The sequence below is a fragment of the Micropterus dolomieu genome, linkage group LG18, assembly GCF_021292245.1.
Source record: "Micropterus dolomieu isolate WLL.071019.BEF.003 ecotype Adirondacks linkage group LG18, ASM2129224v1, whole genome shotgun sequence".
NCBI lineage: Eukaryota > Metazoa > Chordata > Actinopteri > Centrarchiformes > Centrarchidae > Micropterus > Micropterus dolomieu.
Window position 1 is genome coordinate 38,481,716 of NC_060167.1, and position 12,106 is coordinate 38,493,821.

Here is a 12,106-nt window from a genome sequence, read left to right on the forward strand (position 1 = left end):
GTCATAAAAAGATCAGATCTAAGTCACATATGACCAAAAAAATTGGATTTGGGTCACTTTGGCCTGCAGTCTGAATGTAGTCTTTGAAGTTGCTCTTTCACTGTACCTCTACCCGCCCTTCTCACCAGCCATATGCATCTTAAACACTAATAGTCTGTCTCTGTTATAGTGACAATTCTTGTGTACAGCTGTTTCAATTCTGTCTCATTCTGTTTTCACTGGGTTTTTGGTATTGGTCATTCTCTATGTAGGACTCTGCCCCATGGCTCTAGAGTATTAGCTGCACTCTTTCTGAAAATTAATTTTACTTTCTCCTTACACATCCTTTGCATAGCAAAACTAGCAAAGGGGATGCTGATGTTTCTTGAGTCGTGGAGCTGCCTTGTTTGTCTTTAACAAGTTGTGATAAGCTGCAAAAATGGCAGAAATATTCAGACTTATAAAACTGTGCGAACGCACACTTGTAAGCAAGTTCCCTTTTATAAATCACAATCAACTTGAAATGTGGAGCATTTGAGGGAGCTCCATGTCCAACCCTTCAAACACCCATAGTTGCCTATAAATGGTCAGTGAATCGCCCCTCATTAATATTAATACGTACTGACTGCAGGAAGAAAAGGAGGCTAATTCTGATAGAAAAGCTACAAAATTAAATTTAAAGGTTCAGTGTGTAATATTTCTGAGGATTTATTGACAGAAATGCAATATAATATCCATAACTATTCTTTTCAGTGGTGTATAAAGACCTTACATAATGAACCATTATGTTTTTATTACCTTTGAATGAGAAATCTACATAACCGAGGGCACCTCCTTCTATGGAGGTCGCAGTATTTTGTCCTCATGTTTCTACAAAAAAATTTATGCTGGACGGGTAATTAACTTAAGTTTGTCAGACTTTAGTGATGCAAATGAAAGATGTTGTTTGATAGCTTTAGCTAGAAGCTGTCCATAATCACCGAGAGCCGTGAGGTGTTTCCCCTGTTAGTGGTGGGAAATATGTAGTTGGATTAATTTCATGTCACTTACTTATTCTCCAGCCTGTGGGTTGGCTTTGCCGGATACGTTAGCGAGACAATCAGCTGATGAGTAACGTTAATTGGCAATAAAACCAGAACGTTATCGTAGAGCATGAAAGCATCAGCCAGCTAAACTTTTACTGCCCTGGTAGAACAATCATGTAAGGTTAGGTGGATTGGTTTATTCTCCAGAGCTGGTGGTGGCTTGTAGTATAAAATAAGTTGTTGGATTAATTTCATGTACTCTCTTCATGTTACTCTCTCTCCAGTGCTCTGTTTTGGCTTTGTCGGTTACGTTCGTGAGACAATCAGCTGATCTCTAATTGGCAATAAAACGGCAGCTTCCAGCATCGAAGCTCAGATCAGCCAGCTAAACTTTTACTGTGCTGGTAGAAAAATATGTAGTTGGATTGTAATTTCATGTAGTTATTCTCCAGCGCTCTGTTGTGGCTTTGCAACGTGGAATCAGAAGCCAATGAAGAGCCTTAAGCACAGGAGTAATGTGTGATCTCCTGTTGGTCTTTGACAAAAGTCTTACAGCTGCATTCTGTACAACTGTGCAGTTTGTCCATGGAGGATTTGTTTAAACAAGTGTACAGTACATTGCAATAATCCAGAGGAGCATGTAAAAGCATCTCCAACTCTTTAGAAACCACAGATCTAATCTTAGCAATGTTCCTGAGATGGAAAATACAGGAACAAACACATAGATTTGTCAAAAATGACACCCAGATTTTGCACAACATTACAGTCCGAGGATGATAGAGTTCCAATGGCCTGCCTAATCTTAGCAGTAATGTTGTCTGGAGCAAAAATCAGCACCTGAGTTTTGTCTGAATTTAGTTGCAAAAAGTTTTCTGCCATCCATTTGTTAATGGAGGCTAAGCAATTGTGCAACAAGGACAGTTTGTCTAGGCTATCAGGGCTAAAAGATAAATATAATTGGATGTCATCAGCATAGCAATGGTAAGATATTTCTTCAAAACTACCAATAATCTTTCCGAGAGGAAGCATATACAGACTGAACAGCAGGGGGCCAAGCACAGAACCTTGGGGCACACCACAGGACAAAGGAGCAGAGTCTGACATATATTCCTATATATGTTCCAGCAGCCATCAAAATATCCTTTGAGACCCTAAGGAGGGCAGTCTCAGTTGAATGTTTTTTACGAAAATCAGACTGAAACTTGTCAAAGATATTATGGGAATCCAAAACATTAATTAGCTGGTTCGCAACAACCTTTTCTAGAATTTTAGAAAGAAAAGTCAATTTAGTAATAGGCCTATAGTTTCTAAATGAAGCTGCATCAAGATTGTTCTTTTTCAAGATAGGCTGAACAACAGCATGCTTAAAACAGCTAGGGACCTGGCCCAGCTGAAGAGATAAGTTTAAAATTGAAACCAAACATGGGCCAAGTAGATGTATGGATTTTAAAAGCAAAGATGTGGGTAAATATCAACAGGGCTTTGGGAAGGTTTCATAGTGCCCACTAACTTAATGATGTCATTCAGGGTAATGGGGCAGAAGGAGTCCAGTATTGAAAGTCTGTGATGTTTAACTATATGGGGGTTTGCTGATGGAACAATGCCTGCCTGACAGCTCTAACCTTGTCCACAAAATGAGACAAAAAGTGGTTGCAGTCAACATTTGAAAACACAGGGACAATACATGCAGCGGGAGAAACAATGTTGTTAATATTCGCAAACAGAGCTTTAGGATGTTTTTTACAGGCAGATATCAGATTAGTAAAATAAGAGGCTCTTTAGCATCTTTGATTATTTCGTTTAGGTCTATAAAGAGCTCTTTAATATGCAGGCGGTGGACTTGGAGCCGAGTCGCTTTTCATAAATGCTCAGTTCTCCGACAGACACGCCTTAAGCTGCGAATGGCGTCATTCATCCATGGGGATGTATTAACAGAGGGATTTCTCTAGTGTTAAGAGGCGCCACTTAATACACACTTGTTTAGCAGGGAGAGGATCCTCATCACAGACAAGATCAAATAAGATGCATTTGTGATCACTAACAAACACAACTGTGTTAGTAGTGATAGTATTCCATATCCCGTTGCCAAGTCTCCGTGAGCAACATGAAGTCCATGTTTTTGGAAGTAAATAAATCACTGAGCAAAAGAGACTTGTTTGCAATTGAACGGGCATTTACCAGACCCATCCTGAGCGGTGCAGGAACACCTGAAGCAGAGAAAGAGGCTTGCGGCAGTGACCTCAGATGGACAGAACACTACCAGCGCCCTGGGGACGTCAGGGAAGACAGAACGAAGACATGAAGGTCTGGAGTCGCAGTCAAAGACCCCCAGCTTGAAGAGTTTTTTCAGATGAACCTACCTCCCAGCGCTTTTTCCTTGCTTCCTCTGCCGTCTATTTGTAGGTCGTATTAGGCCCTCTCCATGCTGCATACAGACAGCAGTTGCAGTTGGACGTACGAACGGGGCTGCAAACTCACCTGTACCACGCCAGGTACATACGTCACCGCACTCCGTCATGAAGGATCGGATCAACAGCAATGTTTGGCGATTGTACACCCATGCAGTAAACACAACATTTGTTGACAAAAACACACTTTCACCCAACGCTTGTGCACCTGAGGAAAGGGGCCCCCGTAGCTCCACCCCTATAGAACCGATCTGCAGGAACCGGCATTCCTTTTGAGTAGTGATATCACAGGCTGGAGGCAGACAGCTTTGATCAGCTGATGCATCAGCTGAGTGTGTGATGTCATCAGTGATTGGGCAATATGGTCGGCTGTCAAACCCAGTACGACAGGAATCATTTGAGGAACTGTTTGGATGGTAATGATTGTAGAGTTCTGTATTAGATGCTAATGTGGGAATTCAATGTAACATTTATTACCATTGTGGTGTCCGAACAATAATGCTGCGATGATGTGTTGAGAGGAAACCCGCTTGGATACTACAGCATCTGATTATAAAATAGAAAAACTTGGATTGTCATTGTCAAACAAACAATCTCAGGTTTCTGCTTGAGGTTCCCAAATCAATAATGTGGCCATGCATCCTCCCCTCACACACATACACAACTCACAAGACATGATTATGGAGTACTGTGCCCCTGTTTGTAGTTGTGTCCATCATCCCGATCTGTATTAGGAACACTGTATTCACCACGTTCACTGTGACATCTAGGTTCTTTATCTGGAGACGTCGGTAAAAGAAGTGGGACACCAAACATATCCATCCTTCCTGCTGTATAAGAGATGCTGAAACAGTGAAGAAGACCCAAGTTGTAATTAACTCTGAGTCCTTGTTAATAATCCCAACTGATCAATGAAGAGATTTGATTGGCATCTCTTTAACATCTTATCTGTCTGTTTTCAGCCAACATGACCCGAGTGGACCAGCTGGACCAGCAGTGAGCCCGATCCAGCTGGAAGAGCCCACACCAATAAACTCCTATCTGCCGTAAGTTAAAGACCTCAGCAGCAGTCATGTATCTCTTCATCCACACGTACTCACACTGCAGATCTACAGATCCTGTACTTAATCCACAAACTAATATTCTGTAATCTAGAGAAATGTGTTAAAAGCATAAGAATCTGGCCAAACAAAACACTTGATGTTAGCACAAACAGAAAGAAAGAGACAGAAAGTTGGTAATCACTACAGGTAACACGTCTTCAACTGTCAGCAGGTAATCCCAGCCCGTCCCTAGCTACCAGGATTCACACACTAATTACCCTATAAACCCAAGACAGTAGCATTTTGTCTTCGCTCCTTATTTTGTGCTAAGCTGCCTCCAACGTTACAGCACACATTGTAAAGTCTGTTTGCTTCAGGCTATACAGGTCAGCACTAAAAATTCACATCAATTCAGCTGTTGCCCAAATACTGAATCAGTGAATCAGTGTGAATCAGTGGAGAGGACTGTGAAGTAGAATGAATCATCCAGTGCAGCTGCAGTGCAGTCATTCATTTCTACTGGGTGATTCACTCCATGCACTTATGCTGGAAGCATTGTGAAATGCAGCACTGACAGCTTATCAGGTGGCCTGCTACACAAGCACTTTAGATGCTACGTTTCAGCAAAGACATCATGGAAATGTTTAATGCAAGCATAAAACATCAATTTACTGTCAATCACAAAGTAAGCTCAGTTCTCAATCTCAACTTTATTTATATAGCACACTTAAAACAGCCAAGGTTGACCAAGGTGCTTTACAGGATAAAAGTACAACAATTAAACAGTAATAGTTAGTGCTATGGATAGATCATACCCTGTTACAGCTGCATTGTCCCCCAGCAATAGCTGTGTGGCATGATGCACTGCTGCCTCAGACACACAGGCTGTAAGATGAAGACAACACTGAGGAAGTAAGGAAGCTGGAGGAATGAGCACAGTTTCCTTGAGGAAGTATTAAGAGGAAGAATGAGATGCAACATATAAATCAAACCCCCACTGGTCATTAGATCAACACGGGGATCCCTGAGGTGGGGGTTGTTGTTAGACCTTTCTGAAATTGACAGCTGTTACTTTCTCTGCTGCCTGCATATGGGTGGATATCACAGCATGTTGTTCTCATTTCCCCACCAGTCAGCCTGGCTTTGTAACATCACACTCCTCCCACGAGTAGTATGTAGCTGCAGTACCGGAGGCTGCAGTTTCAGGACCGCAATCCTAGGACCGGAACTGCATTTCTAGGACCCTTGTTTACTTTGATACTGCCAGCCAGCTAGCTAGCTATGTTACTCTTGACAGCCCCCAAAAGCCAATTATCCTTACCACAACCATCACCAAGTGTGTGCCTAAACCTAAGTTATTGATTATATGCATGTCGACGGGTTAACCCTACAAGCGGGCCTCATGGTCGACGTGCTAGCAGACAGGGTTAACCTTCTTTGTGTAGCTGTGCATTACCACAACCACTCCACTAGATGACGCTGTCGCAAAAGAACTACGGTCCTAGAACTGCGGGGGTCCTGAAATTGCAGCCTCCAGTACTGCAGCTACATAATATTGCCTCCCACAGCCGAGAGTCATTTTTCACATGTCCACAAGAGGTCATTGTCTGGTATACATAACATAAACTCTGGTGAAGGAGGTCTCTATGAACAAGTCTGCAATGTCTGCAGGACAATAAGGGGACGTGCAAAGGCACTGATGCACTAATGCAGTAGTAGGAGCTCATGCCTGTGCTCTGCTGTCCAGGCACTGTGATTCTGACATGAATGAGAAGGTGAACACTGAGAAGATCGCTCACTCCAAAAGTGCCAATATGGTGTCAGACCTGTTCCCAGAAACCCCGCCTTACACCCGGGTGAGAGTACACACAAAAGCACGCACACGCACACACACACATATGCACAATTGTGATACCAATGCAACTGCAGCATGCTTTTGTCCCTCATGCCCCTCATGTCCCTCATTTCACTCATGCCCCTCATTTCCCTCACGTCCCTCATGCCCCTCATTTCACTTATGCCCCTCATGTCCCTTGAGTACTTCATTTCTCTCATGCCCCTCATTTCCCTCATGTCCCTCCTGTACATCATGTCCCCCATTTCCCTCATGCCCTTCATGTCCCTTATTTCCCTCATGCCCCTCATTTCCCTCATGTCCCTCATGTACCACATTCCCCTCACGCCCCTCATGTCCCTCATGCCCCTCATTTCCCTCAAGTACCTCATGCACCTCATGTCCCTTATTTCCCTCATGCCCCTCATGTACCTCATGCCCCTCATATCCCTTATATCCCTCATGCCCCTCATGCTCCTCATTTCCCTCACTTCCCTCATGCCCCTCACTTCCTTCATGACGCTCATTTCACTCATGACGCTCATTTCCCTCATGTCCCTCTTGTACCTCATGCTCCTCATTTCTCTCACCTCATGTCCCTCATGCCCCTCATTTCCCTCATGTCCCTCTTGTACCCCATGCCCCTCATGCTCCTCATTTCTCTCACCTCATGTCCCTCATGCCCCTCATTTCCCTCACTTCCCTCATGCCCCTCACTTCCTTCATGACGCTCATTTCACTCATGACGCTCATTTCCCTCATGTCCCTCTTGTACCTCATGCTCCTCATTTCTCTCACCTCATGTCCCTCATGCCCCTCATTTCCCTCATGTCCCTCTTGTACCCCATGCCCCTCATGCTCCTCATTTCTCTCACCTCATGTCCCTCATGCCCCTCATTTCCCTCACTTCCCTCATGCCCCTCACTTCCTTCATGACGCTCATTTCACTCATGACGCTCATTTCCCTCATGTCCCTCTTGTACCTCATGCTCCTCATTTCTCTCACCTCATGTCCCTCATGCCCCTCATTTCCCTCATGTCCCTCTTGTACCCCATGCCCCTCATGCTCCTCATTTCTCTCACCTCATGTCCCTCATGCCCCTCATTTCCCTCACTTCCCTCATGCCCCTCACTTCCTTCATGACGCTCATTTCACTCATGACGCTCATTTCCCTCATGTCCCTCTTGTACCTCATGCTCCTCATTTCTCTCACCTCATGTCCCTCATGCCCCTCATTTCCCTCATGTCCCTCTTGTACCCCATGCCCCTCATGCTCCTCATTTCTCTCACCTCATGTCCCTCATGCCCCTCATTTCCCTCATGTCCCTCTTGTACCCCATGCCCCTCATGCCCCTCATGTCCCTCGTGCCCCTTATACCACATTCCCCTTCACGTCCCTCATGCCCTTTATGTCCCTCTTGTACTTCATGTCTCTCATTTCCCTCATGTTCCTTGTGTACATCATTTCCTTTATGGCCCTCATGTCCTACATGCCTCATGTACCTCATTTCCCTTATGTCACATGACCTCTGAGGTAGAGGAAATACTTCATTACACCATTTTTATAGTTACTCAGATCCAACTTCAGCATGTAGTCAGTGAACTCTGATGCTATCGGCTATACTTGTTCACTGTGTCTCTCTGTTAATTAAAGTACATTTGATGCATGTTATTTAATAAATACATAAGCAATGTATAAACCCTCTTCCCCCTCTTCTTCCATGTCTCCTCTGACCTGCAGATGTCTCGTCCTCCAAGAAAGGCGGCTACGTTTGGGAAGCGCTCCAACTCTATGCGCAGGAATCCCAAAGCAGTGGTCACCAAACAGGGATGGCTGTACAAGCAGGTGAAACCTCTTCTCTGCCCCCCAACACTAAAGGAGAACTAGTTACACTAGTTAGTAGTTCATAGTGCCTTCTGTAGCTGTGGAGGGGCTTTGTCAGGTCTGGCATTGTGATGGCTAACAAAAGACACTATCAAGTTTCATTATAGGAATTGTAGTATCCAGTCGTTTTGAAATGGGGACTACAAGTCTCTTGCATTGGTTTTGACCATTAATTTTTTAGCTGTCTCCTGTGAGTCCCCCAATTTCACAGAACTTGTAGTGGGGCTATATTGTTTAGGTAGCCTCACAATCTATCAACAGATTTACTACATTGGTAATATAGTACTCAGTTTGCACTTTGAAGCAAAAATATCCATTAAGCAATAAGTAGAAGTGAAAGAACTTATGTAAATGTAAATGTAAATGCTCCGTACTTGTATAGCGCCTTATCACAGGATAACAGAGATTGGTACCAATCAACCAATTTCCTTCATCAGAAAAAAGTTAGCAGTCTTCCTTCACAGGATTTAGAGCACTTGTATAAACACCGAACTACGACTGCACTTGGTCTAAACGAAAATGTAACCTGGACACACTCCAGATGGTTAGCTGCCAAATGTCGATGATATGATCCACATTTGGCTTTCAGCAACTATTACATCCAGTACCAGTGCTCCAGCAGAAGATCGAATCACCTTCATATTGCATGGTGAAATCTGAAAGTGTGGAAGCTGTGGTGGTGACAACACATTCCACTTGGGCTCTTCAAAAGTTAAATAAGAAACCAACCATGAACCTGCTGCAGTGGCCATGTGCATATTCCTATGATGCACTGAGCTCCTCTCTCCTCTACTCTCTCTCCCTCTGTATGCAACCTCATCCCATTATTGCATGTTACTAACACAACTTCTCCCCTTTCTGGTAGTCTTGTGCTTTCTCGTCTCTCTCCTCTGTCCTCCTATCACTTCCTGCAGGTTTTCTGGCTCTGGAGCGGTGGAGTCTGGATCTGTGGCTGCGGGTCACCTGCTGCCCCCGTGTTCCTGCTCGACACCCTCTGCTGCAACGACTATTGTTACTAGTCCTATTGTTATTATAATCATTAACATTACAACTGTTACCATTAACACTACTATAAAAATCTGTACCATTTTTCATTTAGTCTATAGCAACATCACCTTTACTGTCTGTACATCTGTGTGTATATTTTGTAGGCTGCCTCCCTCCCCTCTCTCTCTCCTTCCATCCCTCTCTTTTTCTCTCTGTTCCTCTCCTGCCCTCTCTCTCTCTCTCTCTCTCTCCCACTCTCTCTCTCCCTCTCTCTCCTTCACCCCAACCGGTCGAGGCAGATGGCCGCCCACCCTGAGCCATGGTTCTGCTCGAGGTTTCTGCCTCTTAAAAGGAAGTTTTTCCTTGCCTCTGTCGCCTAGTGCTTGCTCTTGGTGGGAACTGTTGGGCTTCTGTAAATAGCATCATAGAGTATGGTCTAGACCTGCTCTTTTATGAAAAGCGCTGTGAGATAACTGTTGTTTTGATTTGGCGCTATATAAATAAAATTGAATTGAATTGAATTGAATATTAATGCAGCAGTGAGGCACGTTCATGTGTTTCATTTGTAGCCTGGAGGCAGGAGCTGTGGCCAATACTGATCAATGCAGATCAACTCATTGTTGCTTGTTGGCATTTTATGGGATTGGTTGATAACAATAACCATGATGAAGATGATGATTAATGAGTGTGTGACATGTGCTCCCTCAGGCCAGCAGTGGAGTGAAGCAGTGGAACAAGAGGTGGTTCGTCCTCACAGACCGATGTCTCTTCTACTACAAAGGTTTGGACTTTGATTTGTTCCCTGGATCTCTGTGATCTTCACTTTATGTCTCTGTGACAACAAACATACAGCATACTGATGATGTGTAAAGTCAAGTTTAAAAATATTGTTAAATACAGTAGAAATGCATCATTCGCATAGTTTCTGCTCTAGTCATAGTTTACTGCCGCTGCACTGCGAAGTTTGTTAAATGTCTGTTGGTGGTGTGTCTCACGTTGTTTAGTGTCCATAAATGGCATAAAACTGTCAATTCCAATGACAAGTTAATCTTACAACATAGATAAAATATCAAACATTTAAGATGAACTCAAGAATCAGTCTAGCACAAGTGAAAATACTCCCAAAAACGGTTCATGGTTCACATGAAAAGTAATTATGCAGTATAGGATAGTGTGCAGGAGCATTTTCACTTTCTAACTTGTACTTTAAGATAAATAAGTAGTCTTACACCCTGTACCAGAGCCTGAATAGTTTTTGAAGACTGCCTTGTTTGCTGCTCTGATTTAAGTCTAGTTTAAACACAGAAGAATGTGTGCACATCCAAACCAACCTGTGGGTAAGTGATGAAACAAAGAAATACCTGCATAGAGTAACAATGAATCCAACTAGGTGGTATCATTAATTGTGATGATGCAAACTCTGAGGTCTCAGAGCTGATCGAATGCACCTGTGCATATCTACAGTGTAAGCGTCCTAGTACCTATGCCATCAACACCTTCTACAGGGCTGCAAAACTATTCAGTGTGCAGATAATTCTTTGGTTGTTGTAATACAATAACTTCTCAGTAAATGTCACTTTCATCTCTTAAAGGGGCATTATGTAGTTTCCAGCGGCCACTAGCGGTGCGGTTCTAAGATTGCCACCAGGTGTGTGCTCGTACACGTGCTCGCTTGAACTCATGAGCGAGCATAATCCGAAATACTAACACTTTCATACAGAAATACAACAATAAACGCAGAAACACCAGCATGCAAGCTGTGGCTTTTCTCTAGACATGTTCAGGCTCTGTTACTTCAATGTTCCTGGATCAGAGTCAGATCAATACCCACGCCGTACCTTTCATTCAGCACAGCGAGCCGCATATCGGCACAATACTCCCGGAAAAATGCAGATTGACAGCAGCACAGAACAGACAGCGCTAGAAAATCGGGTAAACTCCCACTGCAACGTTACAGTAATACTCTTCGACGGCGGGGGCTGCTTAGTTAAATGTCACTTCCTGTTGCCAGCAGGTGGCGCTATGACTGTGGGTGAATGTTGGCATGTACATGTGTTCAGGGTGGGACTCTCATCCTACATGTACAGTTTGGTGCAGATGTGAGCATATACACTGAAGTTACAACAACTTCCTGTGTCATGGCGAAGACTTGATCTTTGACGCCACGCCACGGACACGCCCATTGACGAAAACTCGCAAATAGCACAACTTTTCATCGTCAATGCCTTTAGAAGGCACAGCAGAAATTTGACGTCGATCCGACTAAATCCCTAGGAGGAGTTCGTTAAAGTACGAAGTGTGTAAATCATCCAAAAATGGCCGTAAAATTCAAAATGGCCGACTTCTTGTTGACTTTAGGCTATGGGTTCTTGAGGCTTTTTTGTGCGTCTTGATATGATACATGTCCCCAGAAACTTTCGTGCATGTAGGTTGAACGTGAACGAGGGGCTAATTTTTTCCAATTTTCTAGGTGGCGCTAGCGAGTCATTTTGCCATGCCCATGTGCGAAACTTTTCACCAATCTTGACATGTTTGCAAATTTTGGTGAGTTTTCGAGTATGTTTAGGCCATGTCATTTGAGCCTACTTTGCAGAAAAAAAAAAAAAGAAAAAAAAATTTAAAGCTGCAAGCAGCGTTGGGCGGGCCCTCGCACTTGTAAGCGCGTCCGCGTGTGAGCCGGCCGAGTTGCATATTCTGGAGCTCTGCCGGTGCGGCTGTGAATTTGCTACGCGGTTATGACGCTGCATGAAGGTGTTATATGTCACTTCCTGTGTCCCCTATGTGGAGCTACATAGCACTTGCCGCTATGAATATAAATCGGTATTGACGTGTAGATGTCTGCGGGGTGGGAGAGTTATCAAGCACGTAAAGTTTGTTTCAGATGTGAGCATGTACACTGAACAATAATGTACCCAAACAATAAAATAAATTCCTTTTATATTTC

At 43.8% G+C, this 12,106-nt stretch overlaps 1 protein-coding gene across 1 annotated transcript in view; it reads left to right on the forward strand.

Annotated features, from left to right (window-relative positions):
* Positions 1–12,106, forward strand: part of plekha6 (pleckstrin homology domain containing, family A member 6) — a 117,729-nt gene that overhangs the window by 16,100 nt on the left and 89,523 nt on the right. The window contains exons 2-5 of the mRNA XM_046075724.1: positions 4,375–4,458; positions 6,203–6,311; positions 8,032–8,136; positions 9,871–9,943. Of these exons, the coding sequence (XP_045931680.1) occupies positions 6,219–6,311; positions 8,032–8,136; positions 9,871–9,943 (271 nt within the window). The 5' untranslated portion in view covers positions 4,375–4,458; positions 6,203–6,218. The remainder of the gene's footprint in view (positions 1–4,374; positions 4,459–6,202; positions 6,312–8,031; positions 8,137–9,870; positions 9,944–12,106) is intronic.